General features: G+C 36.9%; 1 protein-coding gene across 1 annotated transcript; it reads right to left on the minus strand.

Annotated features, from left to right (window-relative positions):
• Positions 1 to 2088: 2088 nt before the first annotated feature.
• Positions 2089 to 6238, minus strand: LOC125651035 (uncharacterized). The gene has a single exon (XM_048879635.2). The coding sequence runs from the start codon at positions 4627 to 4629 to the stop codon at positions 2089 to 2091; it is 2541 nt and encodes an 846-aa protein (XP_048735592.1). The 5' UTR covers positions 4630 to 6238.
• Between the last annotated feature and the right edge of the window lie 15695 nt (positions 6239 to 21933).

Raw genomic sequence — 21933 nt, forward strand, 5'->3', positions numbered from 1 at the left:
GAGGTAATGAATGTACATGACACATAGTCTCATGGAGATACACCCATGTCTTATGGTATGACTATGTCAAAACCCCATAATCAATTTTGACCTTGAGGTGAAAGTCCAAGGTCATATAGAAGTCATGAAGGTACCTGACACATCGTCTCATGGTGATACACTCATGTATCAAATATGGTAAGCCTATGTCAAAGAACAAAGAAGTTATGGCCCTGACATGAATCCATTGTAAAAACGTTTAATTTTGATCTTGAGGTCAAGGTCATATGGAGGTCATGAAGGTACATGACACATTATCTCATTGTGATACACTCATGTGTCAAATATGGTATGTCTATGTCAAAGAACAAAGAATTCATGGCCCGGACACGAATCCATTGTAAAAACCTTTAATTTTGACTTTGAGGTCAAGGTCATGAAGGTATATGACTCATCGTCTCATGGTGATACACTCATGTGTCAAATATGGTATGCCTATGTCAAAGAACAAAGAAGTTATGGCCCAGACACGAATCCATTGTAAAATACCTTTAATGTTTATCTTGAGGTCAAGGTCATATGGAGGTCATGAAGGTACATGACACATTGTCTCATGGTGATACACTCATGTGTCAAATATGGTATGCCTATATCAAAGAACAAAGAAGTTATGGCCCAGACACGAATCCATTGTAAGAAAAACTTTTAATTTTGACATTAAGGTCAAGGGTTAAGGTCATATAGGGGTCATAAAGGTACCCGACACATCGTCTCATGGTGATCCACCTGTGTGCCAAATATGGTATGCCTATGTCAAAGAACCGGCAAAGAAGTTATGGCCCGGACACGAATCTGGAGACAGCGAATGAACTTGAGAAGCTGAGTCGTTCACACTTACTGTAAATTCACAGTAAAGGTGATTGAATTTTTATGCCCTGAGATCGAAGAGTGGGGGTATATTGTTTTTGTCCTGTCTGTCATTCCGTCATTCTATCTGAAACTTTAACCTTGCTAATCACTTTTGAACAGTAAATGCTAAAGCTTTGATATTTCGTATGAGTGTTCCTTGTGGCAAGACCTTTCCGTGGGCACTAAACCTTTTGACATTGACACACTTTTAAAAAATTGACATTAGTCATAACTTCTAAATGGTAAATATTAGAGCTTTCATCTTGCCACCTATTCTCAGAGTAAGTTGCAATTTTCAAGTTGGGAATGCAAAATTAAAATGATCTTTTTCTCTTCAAGGATTTAAATTTATTGTATAGTGTGGAGCTTCTTCTGTGTATACAAACATTTTGAACACTCGGGGATAATGGACCGAACAGTTATGATTGGGCAAAAAATACTCTTCGAAATTCGAGTAATTTACGTTGCTACAATTTCATTCCGAATAAACCTTTACATAATTCATTTGGAAACAATAAACATATAGATTGAACATGTTATTACGGGAAATTGAACTATATTCTTCGAAAAATATACAATACTTGATAAACTAATCGCATCTAAAAACCACACAGAACAATCAAAGTATATCAACATTTATTCAGAATGATTTGTTTTCTTTTGTTTAACTTGCGTTTCATTACAAAACTTCAAATACATTCTATTATAGAAATTAAATCAATGGAAAGTTAGTAAGAAACCTATTCAAAGGAATTCCTAAACATGGATTTATTAACTCTAACGTCAAAATAGAAATACCTAATAAAGTATATGTAACGTAGATTACAGAAAATGCAACGTAGATTACAAGAATATCATTACACAAGTGAACCTTAAAATGCTAAAACTAAAAAATATTTAGATGACCTATTGAAGATGAATTCACCTAATGTCACTAAAATATCGTATTTTGATCTTCACTTTATCAAGTTAATATCATAACGTAAATTACAATATTTTTTCATTAACTCCAATACTATTATTTAGTGCCTGGGATCCTTTCACAACAAAACATCAGTTTTAAAATCTATAAATCTGACAAAATAAAAGCAATAGAATGCCTCAGAATTGATTCGAATAATACATGATATGAAATATGTATCCTTTCAAGTAATCTACGTTATAATTATCAAACATCAGACATACACTGTATTATCTGTTTCATTTCCTTACTTTCAACGCAAACTTTGCTGTTGCCGTTTCGACATCTTCTTGTGATATTTCAAAACTTCTTCCCGTTCTACCATGCTTAGTTGGTTCAGTGATTTTGCACAAAATTTCATTTGGTTTCACCCAAAGCTCATCAGGATTAACCGGCCATTTATACAAGGTCCGTGTTCCAGGTAATGTTTTCTGGCTTGGGCGCAAAAATGTAATGAGAATTTCATCATCATCTTCGTCGACCTCAAGAATTTTCCCAACAAACCAATCATTTTCGTATCGGGTAGCAACGTACTGACCAACATTAACTTCTTTAGCCCAAGAGCATTCTTCCGAGTCATTAACATCAGAACGACCTTCCGACCCAGGGTTGTGTTCTTCATGTCGAGTATCATCAGCTGATTCATTATTAACTGCCACATCTTTTTTATTTCCCTTGAAGAGAGACGCTTCTGCTGTATTGTGGTATTTGCATTGAATGCAGTCGGAACAGTAGCAAGAGGTTACCGAAGTTGCTATTTTGCCCTTTTCTAGCCCGATGACACAATGTAGTTGCATTGTCCCTTTTACTGGGTGAAGATGTCGGTTTATTTCTGTCAATTCATCTCGCTTGGTTGCACAATCTTCAGATTTTACAAACACATAACTAGCACTTGTGTGATATCGCTGTACCTTGTCATGATAATCAAATGCATCTTGGACAATTATTTTGCCCTGCTTTATGGCGAGATCAGCTGTTCGCTTAGATGTACCGCCTATTCCGTCGCATGGCCCTTTGCCGTGTCCGGATTCAAAGAAGTTCCAAACAGCTGTGACTCCAAAAATGTTCTCGTGGTCTGAAACGATGAAAAATGAACTCTTGTTTCGATATTGGGAACTTGGACTGTCGGTCCAGTAGTGTACAGTTTTCAGGTGTGGGATCTTCATTTTGATCATTGGCATTAACTTGTCTAGAATTGCATACACAGTCCCGAAATTGTGTGCCAAATCGTCTGAGACGAAAACATAGTTATTATGTGTCAATTTTCCGTCCGATGCCCTATAGTATGTAACTACAGGGTGTAGGGTAACTGCACATGAATTCCAATACGCGCTCTGCACTTCTTCTGCTGATGAACATGTGAAATTTTCAGCGAAATCCATTTGTATGATAGCGTGTCCTTCTGGCAAATTGTCTTTCAGATTATGAAGTGCTTCATATTGCAGTCGTACCCTAGCGACGTGTTCCTGAAATTCACAGATTTGGGTTTGTACCACAGTTACAAAATCTTCTTTTGTAATCTCCCTCTCTACAATCTTTGTTCTCTTTCTCCCATCAGGCATCTCAATCTTCTTCCACTGCTCATACTTGACGTTTTCTGAACTTATCTCCAGAAATATGTCATTTAAGTTGATACTACTTTCCTTCAGCTGCCTGGCAAACTCATCAGGACTTGTTGGGACTTTAACTCCAACAGACTTCATATTCTTCAACGCAAGGGCCATATTCTGGTGCTTCTGGCATAGACATGTATTTCGTGAAATAAATTTCGTGAGACAAATGTAATTTGGCCTTAGACGACAAAACGTGGCGAGAGAAATTTTTTCAGATGTCTCTGTTACAAACTTCATGTGCAAGCAGGCCATACTGTCATTCAATACCCGTTTTTGCATGTGTCCACTTTGAGTTCTCTTTTTGTCGTTTTTTCCCGGCATCATCCGGCTGTTATCATCCCTTTCTAGAAACTTGATAATAGAATTTCGAAGGGTTTCTCGTGCCTCCACTTTCTTCCGAATGATTGGAAATGCATTGATTTTTTTGCTGTTGAAGGAATGCCTTGTGAGGCTCCCGCCAACATATTTTCTCATCCTATACTTCTTTAACAATTTTCCAGATATTATCTTTGAAATCAACTTTTTCCCTTTTGTTCCATTTTCTTTCCATGCACCATGCAGTTCCTCTGTCAGAACATTTGCCATAAGGAGTTTTCTTTGAATGGTTTTTGGCATCTTTCTTGGAGTTAAACCCTCTTCTCTTATCTCTGTAGAGGTTCGTTTCCTGGGTGTAAGGACTGCCTTTTCATTTGACTTTACTGAGTTTTCAGGTTGTATAGGAGCTTTCGTCTTAGACAAAAGACGCTGGTATCTTTTAGAAATGGTTTTCACTCTGCGACTCAAGTTTCTATTTTCCTCATTAAGTTTCTCTATTGTTCTTCTACATTTGGCTGTAGCTCGACTTACCCTACGCCTGGTGCGATTTCGTAGATCAATAGCAGGGAGTTTCACAATCATTGAAGTGGTCGAAGAGGCCTCTGTTGTTGATGTTATTTCGGAATCTTGTATAGATTCCTGGGACAGTTCCATTTTCATTTTCTCTCTGTGCTTCCGCACCGCCTCCCTAACCTTTTTACGTCTCTCGTTAGCCTTCTTTTTGGATTGCTCTGCTATAGGCACATAATAGCCCTTCACTCGCGCTCTTTCTCTTTTTAGATAACCCTCCCCTTCTTGCAGCTTCTTTCTCTCCCTATACTCCCTCTGTATTTCAGCTTTTGATTTCCCCATAATCTAAAATTGTTAAAATATTTAAATATTTCATCTAAATTTTGTATTTGTTTTTGTTTACAATAAAACAGTAAATTATGAAACTTGTTCTGTACGTCCAAATTTTCATAGAGGATATGAAAAAATACCTTTATTCTTATGGTAATCTACGTTACATCAAACAGTAATTTACGTTATCGCTGTGTTTTTTATATTATATAGGAAATAAATCCAAATATGATGTATATATGAAACGCAAATACAATCTGTGCATGTTAATTTTATGTTTATCCTTGATTAATTACTGATAATTACAGTTTCAGTTAGACATTCACTGCCCTCTCTTACGTTGCGATTTCATATAGTAAGCTACGTTATCAAGGCATTGTAATTACTCTGTTAATCGTATTGAGCATAATTTGAATCGACAAACACTGCAGTGAAGTACATGATACTTAAATAAATTCATAGAAACAGATTATCTTAAAAAATAATCATCAAGTGACAGTGATAGAAAAGCATGTTAATAACGTAACTTACAATATCAAGAATGTATGATACATATGTTGTTTGTGGTGTCAAATGTTGTGTGTTTACAATTTGTGACGATAAAACTAATGTAATATAGAACAATAACCTGTTCTAATTCCAATTTAGTGAAAAATAAAACACTTCTTACCTTCAAACTTTGATAAGGATGGGCAATTCGAAGTTTCTTTTTCGACTTTGAAAATTCGCATCAACACAACTTCAAGGGCATGACGTAATCGGAAGCAGTAGATATTGATTTACAATACAAAAAGATACCGATGATCATCGAAAATTCCGAAAAAATATCTAGACCACTTGTTTTTTAATGTGTATCAATAATATGGCAACGAAGATTACAAAACGTAAATTACAATTTGCTTATAAGTAGACAAACTCATTAGTGTTTGTATGGACAGATGTATCTATTCGCTTGAGAAATACTTCGTACACGATATGATATGAAATAAACACACAAACTTCTAGATATACATTTACTTTAATAGTTTTCCTGCGATCACGTAGCTTACATGCTTAAAACGACGGATTAAAAACACATTTTGCAGATGTTCTTATGAAGTATTTTGTCTCCAGTGTATATGTATTCAAATATTACATAATAGACCGTTATAATCTAATAAAGTTTTTAATATTAGCAACAGAAATAAAGAGTATTTAAGATTTTAAAAGACACATCTATATTTGACAACGTAGATTACGTACTTCTTGGCGACATCGAGTAAAGTCGAAAGATGAATTTAAAAACAGATCTTACGTATATTGATACCTGTTTAAATATTCATCTAAACATGGATTTTGAAATTAATATTGTTATAAATACCTCGTGAAAGTCATCTTAGGTTTTATAAATGCGGAAATGTAGTATACCCCTTCGGCGACATTGAAGTTTAGGTAAAGTTGATGAGTTTTCTGAGTTGTATTTTATAATTCATGGGAGTCTAAAGGTTTTTTCGAGATGAAATTGTAAGTAGAGTTACATTTGAATTAAAAACTACTACAAAAACTTTTTAAATACCGCATGTTTATCAGGTAGAGCCTGGAGACATGCATTCCGTCAAAATGTCTGCTTATTCTGAGAATAGGTGTTGCACATCAGCAATTTTTGTGACAAGATCTTTCTTTTGGTACCGATATATTTGTCCGGTGACCTTGGCTATCTTTGGATTTGGCCATTATCGGGGGCATTTGTGTTTGACAAGCACATCTTGTCAAATATTATTTTACCGTAAAGAACTCGCTAAAGAGTTTACAAAATCGATGATTTTCCCGGAAAACTTTACCAAATTGTTGATTTTATAACTTATTGCACTATTACCAGCTTCCGCTTGGGTTGAACTTTCCCCATCATCGATCATATATCCGTCTGATAAAAAAGAAAAATAATAATTTATTACAAATCATTGTTTATTTTTCAAATTGCTAGTAATAATTGACTTTACCAGGCCATTTATACGTATGCTGGTTCGAGGTTCTCCCCGAAATATACGTACGTTACTACGTCTAATGAGGATCCAATTTGTTTAAAACGTCTCCGCTTTTCCCGTTCTATCACTAGCGTTTAGTTGCTTACAAAGTCTTCATACTACACTCTGGTACTATCGATATCACCTTTCACTTTCATCAGCGGCGGAGAACTTTGATCTTTCTCTCCATGGTTAGATCCACATGGCAACATGCCTTTTGCGACAAGGCGGAACTTCTTTGATGATATGCTATAAATCATTGGGTTTATAACACCGCTTAAGTATAACATCATATGGGTCAACATTAGACTCCGATGACTTTCTACACCTAGGTAGCACAGTTCCGATGAAACGGTAAAATTGACCCAGATTTCAACTATATTGTGGGGAAGAAAGCAAATAAAAAAACTTATTATAACGAGAATCAACCTGTATAGTATACGCCGTCTTCCTGAGGCTAGTTTGTTCGCATCTTGACCTGCTCGCCTTTCCAAAAATCGTATATGCCATAGGAGTTTTCTGCACATGCGTATTACAAAGAAGAGAAGTGCTGTTAGAATAAAAATGAAAACTCCTGAAAATATTCCGACTTTATATATTTTCTTCCACAATGAGTTGATCGGCATTTTACACACTTTGGCCGGGGTTCCATCGGGGAACTGCGAGTCTCGATAACCGGCGATGAACAACACCGGGATACTGGTCACAACAGCAACGATCCATACGGCAATGATGATACATTTAGCACTCAATCTTCTCCAAAAAGGAGGCAAAGTAAGTGGAAAGCATATTCCTCGATATCGTTCATATGTTACTGCCAAAATTGTAAGTGCTGATGCAATGAATACGAGATGTTCTACAAACAGAACAAATCGACCTGAAATACAATGTAAAATAAATTTACAAGATTGAAGACGATGAGTAATTGATAGTAATATTATAGAAGCCTATGTTCCGCGGTTATGGCCTTTGAGCAAGGAGGGATCTTTATCGTGCCATACCTGCGGTCACACGGGACCTCGGGTTTTGCGCTCTCATCTGAAGGACCGGCCCATTTAGTCGCCTCGTACGACAAGCAAGGGACACTGATGGCTTATTCTAACCCAGATCCCACGGGACTGATACATAGACAGCATTTTACCCAATGACAGGTTATATTGGTAAATTACATCGTTATAACGACCATAACATTTGCGGAATGTTGACTTAACAAAATGGTTGAAATCCCTGCAATATGTCACCTTATTTGTCAAGATCCAGTGTTGATTTAAAAACTGGCCATACGCAAAACAAGCAATTGCGTATCGAATCAGTTGAGATAAATGTAAATAAACATCGTGATAATGAAATATTGCTTTATAAATATGGGTCGTCATAATGGGAAGTTGACGATGGGGAAGATGAAGTCATTCTGTTTGTCATGAAGCGTTTTTAGTTTGCCGTAATTATCTATGCTCAACAGAAATATCCAAATATGAAACAGATATGGAAGACTGTGTTAACAGGTGTATTTTATATCAAGTTCACTGGGATATATAATATGTATCCTGTATGGGACGGGTGGATGAACAGACGCGAGTAACAATATCCCCACGACTATTGTAGTTTGTATAAAATATACTTACACATGAATTCCCCAAGGTACCACACATCTTTAGCGATGAGATCAACTCCAGTGGAAGGTACACACACGATCAACATAATAAGATCCGCAATTCCAAGGTTGGCAAATAGAGAACTTATTCGAGAACGGGTGCGTTTGGCAATAACCACCACCACGATAACAGAACCATTGGCAACACATCCAACCGTGAAGATGACCAAATAGGTAACTCCAACAGCGATACGCTCATAATGAGGAGATTCGGTTAGAATACAGTTGCGAGAAGAGTCTATTTCATGAGATGCATTCATTTGTTCGTGGCTCATGTTATCGATATCTTTGTTTTCAAGCCGATAAGAGTCGGAATATGAATGTCTCGTTGGCGTATTATTATGTAATACCGAATGTCATGTGTTCAATCAACATATTTTAATCAGCAGCCAATAATACCGTAGAAGCTAACAGCCAATTAGGTAAATTTCCATTAAATACGATAGAAGTGCAGCATTTATCATCGTTTGTTACATGTATATCTATTGTGAAAGCTGAAGATAACTAACAGTGATCTATAAGCAGTACAAAATAGAGATCTAGGCAAACACCGACACCTGAATTGTCCATCGCATGATTAATATTGAAAACATGACTCAACTGATTCCATACCCAAGAGCTTGTTCTACGTATGGTCAGATTGTAAATCCAGGCAAGCTACTGACAAACAAGTTGATGGGACATGGGTTTCAACAGTCTCATTTTAAGTCAGCATTTCGCAAATTCTATGTCGTTATAACAATCTAGTTCGTAAATACAACCTAACATTGGGTTAAATGCATCTTCGCAAGCCAAGTGTCCGATTCGCTTGTCCTTTTGGCTTACTCTCATATCCACCTTGGCGGATTTAGTCGCCTTTCTAAGCCTTCAAAATATAGCATTTTGGCTTTCCAAGGCATCCAATCAAATCGCGCCATACATTCAGTTTGGTTTGTGTAATGGCGTCCCCATGTCTAGCCCGTGTTGTCGCCTTTGCCATGACATTTTGAATAAAAAACAAAGACGGGCGAATTTTCGGGGAACACTTTGGGGTTTACATCCAACTACTAGAGATAATCGATCATGTTCCTCATCCAAATGACGATAACGGATGGTATGTGCTGGGATTAACTGAACAAACTCAGCGAAATTGCGTACAATATGAACACAAAAGTAGAAACGCTGAAATCTGAATGAATTGTTTTGATATGTGATTTACGCCTTAATTACAAAGGTGACATAGGCGTCCAGCATGTATCCACACATAAAACAAGATGTGTTTGTGAAACACAAATGCCCCCGAAGATGACCAAGTTCACAAGGACAAATATCTTGGTACTAGTAGAAAGATCTTGTCACAAGAAATACTCATGTACAATATGAAAGCTCTAATATTTACCATTTAAAAGTTATGACCAATGTAAAAATAAAATAAAAGGTTTAGTACCAACGGAAAGGTCTTGTCACAAGGAATACTCGTGTGAAATATCAAAGCGCAATCACTTACTGTTCAAAGGTTATAAGCAAGGTTAAAATTTTCACAAAGTAGGTCAAATTCCAAGGTCAAAGGGTCAAAAATGTTGGTACACACGGAAAGGTCTTGTCACAAGGAATACGCATGAGAAATATCAAAGCTCTATCACTTACTGTTCAAAAGTAGCAATGTTAAAGTTTCAGACATAATTAGAGAATGGCCGACAGGACAAAAACAATTTGTCCTCCGATCTTCGATCTCGGGGGCATAAAAACCCAATTTAATTGTTTTCATCTGTCAAATGCATTTTGTAAACATACACGTGTAACGGAAATTGAAATGCGTTATCTGATTGGTTAGACTTTGTTTTCGTCAAGAACGATAACTCGCTCGATCCGATAGACGGCAGTTCAGTCGCAACTAAATCCGCCAATGGGGAGATGAGTAAGTGAATCGGACACTTGGCATGCGAAGATGGGTCAAATGCTAGCTGAAGCGTTTCATAACGATTGTTAGATCGTTCTTTGCACACTGAGTTTGACTACGGATACATCAGTTTACGTGATCAAGATATAGGGGTCACGACGGGTGTGACCGGTCGACAGGGGATGCCCACCTGATCCCACCTCTGGTGTGTACAGGGGTACTTGTCTGCCCCACTCTCTATTTTGTATTGCTTATAGGAGTTACTAGACTGGTAACTGTTTGTTATATTCACCTTTCACTCAAATATCACCGTGTTCGCCTCAAATGTCAACGAGACGGACGAAACAATTCTGGACACGACAGTCGTTGCTGCAAGCCGTTTGAGAGCTAGGAGCTAAATACGGAAAACCAGATTTAATCCAAATTTCACTTCGTCACTTGAAGAATACAAATTATTTAGAGAAATGAGAAAATTCAAAATTCCCCAAAAATACACTCGGTATTCATCAGATCAAGTAAGTTCAAACGAACAGACTCACTGAGCCCATCGCACGAACCGTACTAAATGAACTGACACACGGAAACCTAATTTCGAATAATGCCTCGCATGATTGAAAATGATCGTTTACATAATGTAACATAATATTTTGTACATAGATCTTTAAAGAAAATCACTTATCTACAGGTTTTTTCCACTAGTATACATAAAATTTGGTGTATATGAAACAATTCTAAATGTACATATATTTCAAGGAATTTTATGTTTAATATTTGAAAGAAGTTAATTTACTGAAGACCATTAAAAGTAAACTTTAAAATGATTTGAACCTCCAACGGATGACACTATTTCATATGATCAAGGTAAGGGGAAGAGCGACAACTCTACATAACCCATACTGAAGGCAATTGTCACTCAAAGAAAAGTAGAGAATGTTATATGATTGATTAACTGTATATTGTTTAACACCCCTCTCGACAATATTTCACTGATATGGAGACGTCACCATTGCCGGTAAAGAGCTGCAAAATTTAGGCAAATGCTCGGTGCTTACGGCCTTTGAGCAGAGTGATATTTATCATGCCACACCTGTTGTGACACAGGACCTCGGTTTTTGCAGTCTTACCTGAAGGACCGCCCCATTTAGTCGCCTCTTACAATGGTTCAATACCGATATTCAGAATTAATGCCGTTGATTTAAATTATTCATGCTATGTGGCGTTGTGCTGGGTACTTCCGGTGTCTCTTTGAACATTTGTCGTGATTTGAAATTCAGAAAACGTTTGAGCGCATAGTTTTACATACAATTCCATTATTAGAAACAGCATTGCCTGGGCATTTTGCGGAAAAGGAGAAGTGCACTGAAGGTAAGACATCCATTGATGAAAATACTGTTTTAACCATGTAAGTTCTTTTATACCGGCGAGATACAGATCAAGTTTTTAACGAAGTTATAACGTTGGTATAGATTGGCTTAAAACGTGCGTATAGACCTATTGTTCAATATTTCACATTCAAAGAGAAAAAAGGTAGTTAGATATTATACAGATCTGAATGTTCAAATGCAGAACCAATGAAACAAAACAGGTTCCTACAGAGGAAATTCGGATACGATGAATAGTCGATTTTATCAACTTATTAATTTCAACATAAATATGGAGCCAATTATGTGAACTAATTTATCACAATAGCCACATTTTATAAGTATTTATTTCCAATCTAATCGGATTATAGCAATTGGTTGATGAATATACTAACTACATTGTACTAGAAGAAAGACTAGCTGGGTTAATTACTATCTAGCAAGAGGAGGGTATGAACTCGTTAGTATAAGCGAGTTCTGCCCAAGCTCTCCTCTTTTCATTCTTGTTCCCTCACTTTCTATGGTCTGCAGTGGGATGTTCGGGCAAGTATAAATGACAGCGCCCAAGTATGGGTCATGTCCAATTTGTTTGTTTTGACAATATAATTGCTCATTTAATGCTATCTTGGGTTCTAAAAACGACTTGGTGTAAAATGCTGACTCTGGAGCCTCGTATCATAATTTACAGGTGCTGTCATAGACAGTCTGAGACACGTACGCTTTGTATATATAATTATTTGTCGGGGTTTGGAGATTTGAAAGTGAAAATTTCGACATATTTTATTCTATCTGTAAAACTTATACGGTACCAATTTTGATGCACCAGATGCGCATTTCGACAAATAATGTCTCGTCAGTGATGCTCAACCGAAATCTTTGAAATCCGAAATAACTATGAAGTTTTAGAGCTAAATATAGCCAAAAACAGCGTGCCAAAAAAGTGGAGCCAAATTCGTCCAAGGATAAGAGCTATGCATGAGGGAGATAATCCCTAATTTTGAAATGAATTTCTAAATTTTGTAACAGCAATTAAATATACATCCGTATTTTCAAGCTAGTAACGAAGTACTTAGCTACTGGGCTGTAGAGACCCTCGGGGACTAACAGTCCACCAGCAGAGGCCTCGAACCAGGGGTCATAATGTAAAACTTATACGGTACCAATTTTGATGCACCAGATGCACATTTCGACAAATAATGTCTCTTCTGTGATGCTCAACCGAAATCTTTGAAATCCGAAATAACTATGAAGTTTTGGAGCTAAATATAGCCAAAAACAGCGTGCTAAAAAAGTGGAGCCAAATTCGTCCAAGGATAAGAGCTATGTATGAGGGAGATAATCATTAATTTTGAAATGAATTTCTAAATTTTGTAACAGCAATTAAATATACATCCGTATTTTCAAGGTAGTAACGAAGTACTTAGCTACTGGGCTGTAGAGACCCTCGGGGACTAACAGTCCACCAGCAGAGGCCTCGAACCAGGGGTCATAATGTAAAACTTATACGGTACCAATTTTGATGCACCAGATGCGCATTTCGACAAATAATGTCTCGTCAGTGATGCTCAACCGAAATCTTTGAAATCCGAAATAACTATGAAGTTTTAGAGCTAAATATAGCCAAAAACAGCGTGCCAAAAAAAGTGGAGCCAAATTCGTCCAAGGATAAGAGCTATGCATGAGGGAGATAATCCTTAATTTTGAAATGAATTTCTAAATTTTGTAACAGCAATTAAATATACATCCGTATTTTCAAGCTAGTAACGAAGTACTTAGCTACTGGACTGTAGAGACCCTCGGGGACTAACAGTCCACCAGCAGAGGCCTCGAACCAGGGGTCATAATGTAAAACTTATACGGTACCAATTTTGATGCACCAGATGCGCATTTCGACAAATAATGTCTCGTCAGTGATGCTCAACCGAAATCTTTGAAATCCGAAATAACTATGAAGTTTTGGAGCTAAATATAGCCAAAAACAGCGTGCCAAAAAAGTGGAGCCAAATTCGTCCAAGGATAAGAGCTATGCATGAGGGAGATAATCCCTAATTTTGAAATGAATTTCTAAATTTTGTAACAGCAATTAAATATACATCCGTATTTTCAAGCTAGTAACGAAGTACTTAGCTACTGGGCTGTAGAGACCCTCGGGGACTAACAGTCCACCAGCAGAGGCCTCGAACCAGGGGTCATAATGTAAAACTTATACGGTACCAATTTTGATGCACCAGATGCGCATTTCGACAAATAATGTCTCTTCAGTGATGCTCAACCGAAATCTTTGAAATCCGAAATAACTATGAAGTTTTAGAGCTAAATATAGCCAAAAACAGCGTGCCAAAAAAGTGGAGCCAAATTCGTCCAAGGATAAGAGCTATGCATGAGGGAGATAATCCCTAATTTTGAAATGAATTTCTAAATTTTGTAACAGCAATTAAATATACATCCGTATTTTCAAGCTAGTAACGAAGTACTTAGCTACTGGGCTGTAGAGACCCTCGGGGACTAACAGTCCACCAGCAGAGGCCTCGAACCAGGGGTCATAATGTAAAACTTATACGGTACCAATTTTGATGCACCAGATGCGCATTTCGACAAATAATGTCTCGTCAGTGATGCTCAACCGAAATCTTTGAAATCCGAAATAACTATGAAGTTTTAGAGCTAAGTATAGCCAAAAACAGCGTCATTCCCTTCATACTTTCCTGCTTCTGTGCTGTTCAATACAATTGATATAACAGATAGCAGTATATAGCTAATCCAATATATCACACCACTGTCACATGGTGACTGAAAAATCAAAATTGACAGATATGCTTTACATCTCAATGGTAACACATCTGTTAGCAGGAATATTCTATTATTTATCAACAAAAATAATATTGGAAAGTGAACTTGTAATGTATGGGTAAGGGGTGTTATACTGAAAAACAGAAATGGTAAAATATTACCAAATGAAATAGCCATATGTATAGATATTATTTAAAGAGGTATGCTACATTAGAGAAATTTGATATGGGTGAAAAGTGGAGAATATGTACAATTTACTGTATTTGGTCAAAAATTCAGTTTAAAAAGCAATCTGAAAATAATTTTAAAAAACCTGCTGGACTCGAACACACGATCTACAGTTTAGCAGTCAACGTGATGAACTACTGAGCTAGGCGATGATTTTAGAAATGAATAAACAAATATTGCTGATATTCATATCTTCATCCACATTTTAAAAGGAAGTCGGCCATTATGACGATGTAGAGATAACACAGTAATGGAGTTAAACAGGAATAACATCTGGAGTCAGTCTGATCCTAGTATATGTAAATTGATTTATAAAATGTTGCAAAGGAACCATTTTCTTTATCCTGTAGAGTTTAGAAACTTTCTTTCTCTCTCTAATGAATATTGGGATGAATATGTGACTATAACATATACAATCCATTTTGATTAAGATCACTATTTCAGCAACAAAGCTTGTCAGATTGTGATAGAGGATATGGATCATGAATCTATTTCATGTAGTTGCATTCAGTCTCTGTTAACTGAAGAAGAAAAATTCCTTCTGCGAGCTTCAAAGGACTTTGCCTCGTTTGCATAATTTATATTTTAGCCACAAACATTCCAGACAGCCAAGATGTTGGAAATTGAAATAACAGAATATGCTATATATATATATATATATATGTGTGTGTGTGTGTGTGTGTGTGTGTGTGTGTGTGTGTGTGTGTGTGTGTGTGTGTGTGTGTGTGTGTGTTTGAGTTGAAATTCACTCCAAAAGCATCACTGCTGAAAATATCTTATGACAAGAGATTCAGCCTACTCTCATGTGCCTCCTAGTGATTTATATTTCAAAAACTTTCCAGGAAGTATGGGGGGGGGGGGGGCAGTTTTGTGCCTTGGGCGCTTGCAAAAGCCACCCCACATATTGATTTCACTTCGTTCTTCTAAACTTATTGAGAACCTTTATTATGTTCCCTACATAGTTTGGGAACATACTGGTGTCACTGTTTCTAATTATTATTAGCTCACCTCAGCCGAAGGCTCGATTAAGCTTTTCTGATAAAATTTGTCTGTTGTAGTCAGCGTAAACTTTTCACATTTTCATCTTCTTCTCCAAAACAATTCGACCAATTTCAACCAAACTTGGTATAAATCATCCTTAGGGGAAGGGCTTTCAAGTTTGTTCAAATGAGGAGCCATGCCCCCTTGAAAGGGGATATAATCACTAACATTCAAAAATAGGGTGGGGTCATTTAAAAATCTTCTCAAGAACCACTGGTCCAAAGGAGCTGAAATTTAAATGAAAGCTTCCTGACACAGTGCAGATTCATTGATTGATGTTTTTTGTCACACTCAACAATTCAGTTTATATTGGTGGAAGAGAGAACCCAGATACAATGTATCTGGGAAGATACCACCGACCTTCCGAAAGTAAATTGGGAAACTTTCTCACTTACCGGCGCGAGCGGGATTCGAACCCGCGCCGACAGAGGCGAGAGGCCGTGTGATTTTGAGCGCGATGCTCTAATCACTCGGCCACGGAGGTCCCTGTGCAGATTCAAGTTTGTTAAAATCATAGCCCACGGGGGTAGGTTGGGGCCACAATAGGGGATCAAAGTTTACATAGAAATATATAGGGAAAATCTTTAAATAGGGATCAAGGTGACTCAGGTGGGCGATATGGTCCATAGCCTTGTTGTTCTTTTTTCTTGTGACTTTTTTGTCCATGAATGTGGGATTAAGATGAACCTTTATTTTTTCAGAATGAGTGATACAGATTCAGTATCCGGTGATACAGTAGCGGATGCTCCGAACCATGAAACTTTGATGATGTGGAAGAAATCAAAACTTAAAGAATGGTTGTCAGACAGGGGCTTTAAAAAACCGGGTAATAAAGACATTCTAGTGAACAGAATATTGAGAGTCATGAACTTTGGTGAGACAGACATTTCAACCGCAAGTGACACTTCTAATGAGGATGATGAAAATGTGCCTAATCCTTCAACTCTCAAACTGGATGGGAAGAACTAACGACCACAAACAGTCCAAATATTAAAGAAGACATCCTCAACTATTTCTTATATTCAAAAGACCCTGTTTCAGGAAAAGCAAAAAAGTGCAAGAGGCAAGTGAAGAAGGCTAGGAGACTCTGTCATGAAAATTTTCTTGGGAACATGAAAGTAAACAATGTTAATGATACATACAGTTGTGTCTTAGCAGAGTGCAGACCAAGTATGAGACAATGAGACAGTGAAAGGTGATGGAAAAACAGATGACCATTACAGCCTGTATGTTACCATTATTAAAACTGGACAAATTGAGAACTCATAATGCAATTGTAAAGCTGGAAAAGCTGGACTTTGTTCCCATGTTGGGGCAATCCTATTTGCTGTTTTGAAAATTAAAAACCCATGTACCTCTAGTGATTGCAAGTGGAAAAAGCCGAAAGAAATTCAGAAACCTGCAAGTCCTAAAAGATTACAGGACATTAAGTTCTTAACTTCAGATAAACCACCTGTTAAACCTTATCCTGATGTATACATGTCTGGGCCTTGTAAAGATCCAGAAAATTTTCTGAAAGACTTGCTAGATGGACTAGGATGTGCTTACCCAAACTCTGTTCTTTATCAAACAATGTGTGCACGAACTGCGGACATAACAGACTTTATGAACATACATGTATTTTAACCATCGTATATGTTTATGGACAGTGTGGATTTGAGTTCTATTGTATGCCAGTCCGAATTTATTGACTTTGTTAACCAACCGATTGAGACCAATATCAGTTGGTAGCAAGTCGGCAATTGTAAAAAATGATATCACCGCTTTGAAGTTATGGTAGAAACATATTGCCATCACCCTCAACTATATCTGAATTGAACAATTGAACCCGTGGGCAAGCAAACAATAAGAATTGGATAGAGGCTAGAACTTGTGTTTTGACTGCTTCTAATTTTGGTGCAGTTTGCAAGAGAAAAGAAGAAACACCCCCAGAAAATTTAGTTAAAGTACTTTGTGGATACAATACACAACCATATACATGCAGTATATCTCATGGGGTAAAAGTATGAATGTAAAGCCCGCAGACAGTATGTGCAAAATCATAGAAAACATTGTAAAGGAGATGTTTTTATAGAGGACATGGGCGTTTATATAAGCAAAACATATCCTTTCCTTGGAGCCAGTGTGGATGGACTAGTTCGGTGTTCCATATGTGGAACTGGGGTTGTTGAAATTAAGTGCCCCTATGGCAGAAAAGAAGACAAGTGGAGAAACAAACTTCCTGAAGAATGTGCAAACAACCGATTATTTTGTTGTGAACTGCAAGAAGAAAAGTTACGCCTAAAAAGATAACATAATTATTTTTACCAAGTTACAGGCCAAATGGCAATTTATGAAATTGAATGGGCAGATTTTGTAATTTGGACCAAAAAAGGAATTTCCACTGAAAGAATTCTGTTTGACCAAAATTTCTGGCAAAATAACATGTTATACAAATTGAAATATCTTTATACCACGAACATTGTAGCTGAGATTTACACCCGTAGAGTAAGGCGTGGCAAACCTTTATACTGACTTTCATGTTAGCGCATTTTTCAATATTCATTGCATGTTTCATATTAAACTATTTTTTCAACACAGTTTAGACACACTTAATTGCTTTACAAGTCATTTGAGCAGTGGTTCATACAAATTTGTCATGGCAGTACAAATTAAAATTATTTGCTCAGCGAGATGTGCTTCAGAAAGCGGCAGCACAGTTTGTAATATTTTGAATTTTTTTTTACTGCTCCATCTTCATCTCAACAACAATCCTTGGTTGAGCAATTTGTTGAGTTTTGAAGAATTCGTTTGCAGTCATCTGCTTTGACGATGATACAAATGGTTGCATATTGAGACCAATATCAGCTGGTAGCAAGTCGGCAATTGTAAAAAATGATATCACCGCTTTGAAGTTATGGTAGAAACATATTGCCATCACCCTGTACAATATGACGATCTGATGTGTGCCACCCCAAACTCGTGACACAAATGTTACTAACCCATTGGGTGCAACACCTATTAATACTTTAAATGTATTGTGGTGTTTGTATTCACTCCAGGTCAAAAGCTGAGCTATTAAGTTACCTGGTTTTTCACAGAAAAATTCGGTCGCATCAATTACAATTCTCACAGTTGGCATTTCCATAAATGTTTTTTGGAGATTAGCCAAAATTTGTTTTCTTGTTGGCCACGGTATCAATCCTTTGTAGTGGCCATAAAGGAAGTTGATCCAAGTATTCAAAATTCTTGAAACAGTCATGACCGATACAAAGAACATATCTGTCAAATGTTCCTGTAGCATGCCTAGTCCTCTAAACAATGTCCAATCTGGATAAAAGAAAGGGAAATATAAAAGATTAAAGCTGTAAAACGCATCACTTACCACGAGGCCGAAAAACTTGTAAACATGTACAGTATTCGCATGCAACTGCTTTAAAATCACCCTCAATGAAGAATATGTCGACACAAGCATGTGAGAATGATTTATTCCTACAGACTTCTGTAGCAAAAACAACAGTTTCTTTGTCACCTAAGGACAACAGTAAAATAAATTCGACATCGATCTCTTCAGGGTGGGCAACTGAGGTTGTGGCTGCGACTTCTGCAGCTGCGATGTCTGCTGAGCCTGCGGCTGCAGACACCACCAAATCGTCTGGGAGATGTGACGCCTCTCCACGGAAAAACAAATCAAGACAGTATAGCGACCGAGTGCCCAAGGGGGCGAAAGATCCCGTCGCTATACACAACAAATTTGGAGTTTTGTAGGAAATTAATGGAGTTTACTCCATCAAATTCTCTGCCACGAGTTCAAAAGAATAAAGGGAGGATATCCCGGTGAGACATAAAAAAAATCATGAATCATCCAACATTTATTCAATGGAATTGTCGAGGTTTTAGAGTACATTTCAATGAACTATCGTTAGTCATTCAGAAACATAACCTGGTAGCCATATGTTTACAAGAAACACATTTGAAAGACACAGATAAGATAAATATAAAAAAAACTATACGATGTATAACCATTATGCTCAAACAGACAGGACCTCTGGTGGTTCTTCAATAGCAGTCCATATCAATTTCATTCATAGCCAAATAAACTTGAAAAAACATCTTCAAGCAATAGCAATATGTCTTTCTCTTGGTAAAACAATTACCATTTGTTCTGTATACATCCCTTCAAATTATCAACTACAGTCTCGGGAACTCATAGATTTAATACACAACTTCCAGCCCCTTTCTTACTTATGTATATTTAATTGCTGTTATAAAATTTAGAAATTCATTTCAAAATTAAGGATTATCTCCCTCATGCATAGCCCTTATCCTTAAACGAATTTGACTTCACTTTTTTGGCACGCTGTTTTTGGCTATAATAGCTCTAAAACTTCATTGTTATTTTGGATTTCAAAGATTTCGGTTGAGCATCACTGAAGAGACATTATTTGTCGAAATGCGCATCTGGTGCATCAAAATTGGTACCGTATAAGTTTTTACATTATGGATGATTTCAACGCCCACAACCCGCTTTGGAGTAGTGATAAGATAACAGATAAAGATTTAAAAAAAAACTGGAAGATGCAATATCTCACCACAATATCTGTATTTTAAACGACGGTTCTAACACGTATCTTCATCCAGGTAAAGGTTCATATTCTTCAATCGATATTAGTATAGTTGATCCCTCTTTACTTTTAGATTTAACCTGGTCTGTACATGACGATCTGTGCGGAAGCGATCATTTCCCTATTATTGTTTAAGCAAATGATCCTCCAGAAAACAATCCTGTTAAAAACTGGAAACGCGACAAAGCTGATTGGCCATGTTTTGAAGCTCTGTGTCTGCAAGATATCGCAGCTGAAAAGTTTGAAAACCATCCAGACTCCATTCAAAAATTTACTGAAACTTTATTACAAATAGCAAATAAATGCATACCTAAAACCTCGACAATTTCTACCAAAATAAAAAAAAAAAGGTTTACAGAAGAATGCAGTGAAGCAATTAAAGCTCGCAAAAAAGCAGAAAGACTATTCATTAGATCACCAACTTCCTTAAATCTGAATATTTTTCGCATATATCGAGCAAAGGCTCGTAGAACCCATCTTCGCTAGCCAAGGGTTTTCGGTCCACTCCGCTCCCCATAAACCCTTGGCCGATCGAGCTATCCAAAAGTTGGCAATGTTTATATCACGTGATGCCTGAATGGAATTTATATTCAGCCAATGAAAAGACATGTTATAGCACAAACCGATAACAACAATGGCGTCATCCAGTAAAAGCGAGGAAATGCTGAACGATGATTCGAAAAAGAAAATTTCGGACCTATTCAAAGTAGATTTATAGTCCAGTCATTCTACGCCAGATTGTGCAACAGAAATGTTTTATGTTCTTTGGATAGTTTGCAGTGTCCTTAAAGCTATATTAAAAATCGCCATCAATTGAAATTTGCATTATAGATTTTTGGGTTAAAAATCACAGATTTTGAAGAAAAATCGCAAAAAAACTGGAAATCATAGATACAAAGCTTTAGTCTGAAAAATAGACCATTTTAGTTATTTGAAAACTAAATACTGCATCATAAGGAACAAAAATTTAATTTCTAGTACCATACATACGTATTTTATGGGACAAAAACGTCATTTTTGGTGAAAATTAGACAGAAATTTGATTTCCAACAACTAAGGTTGATAATTAACTCTCATAAATATGACAAAGCAAGTTCTATTTTGTAAGCCTCTTAGATAACGTTTAACAAAGTTATATTGATTCACAGCTATCTTTTACATTTCATCTTTATTCCTATATCTTACTGTTTTTAATATATATATTATGAATCCTCGGAATCGGAATCTTCATTTGGGCTAAAACCGTTCACGCAAGTTGTGCCTCGACATTCGGTACATGCTATTGAGCATTCTAGTCCGTGTTTTCTGCAGTTGCAACGTTTGGTATCACAACTGATTTTGCATCTACAATAAATAGTTTTTAAGAGTTCGTCAGGTGCAGGAAGCATGGTTGATCTTACAGGTAAGCACATATTCCCTTCAATGGTCCACCCAAAGTCCGTCAAATTCATGTTTTCGTCATTACCAGTCCATTGTTTTACTTGATAGAATGCTCTAAGAGAATGATATTTTGTTGCATTTGACGTTGGTGGAAGAGTGTGCATTTCAACCGATGTTGTACATGTAATTCCTAGGGCTATTTATCCTTGAAATGTTACTTTAAATTGAATAAACATTTCCCTCTCTGCCGCACTGATCTATAGGTTAGAGCGTTCGAATCCCGGGCGTGACAGAACTAAGTCTTCCATGTCTGTGATGTAAATGTCAATGGAGAGTTACATAAATCTACAGAGCACGCCTTCCAGCTCACTAAAGC

Source organism: Ostrea edulis, chromosome 2 (genome assembly GCF_947568905.1).
Source record: "Ostrea edulis chromosome 2, xbOstEdul1.1, whole genome shotgun sequence".
NCBI classification, from domain to species: Eukaryota; Metazoa; Mollusca; class Bivalvia; order Ostreida; family Ostreidae; genus Ostrea; species Ostrea edulis.

Excerpts from the sequence above, each read along its gene's own strand:
- LOC125651035 (XM_048879635.2), bottom strand. The coding sequence starts at position 4,629 with ATGGGGAAATCAAAAGCTGAAATACAGAGGGAGTATAGGGAGAGAAAG.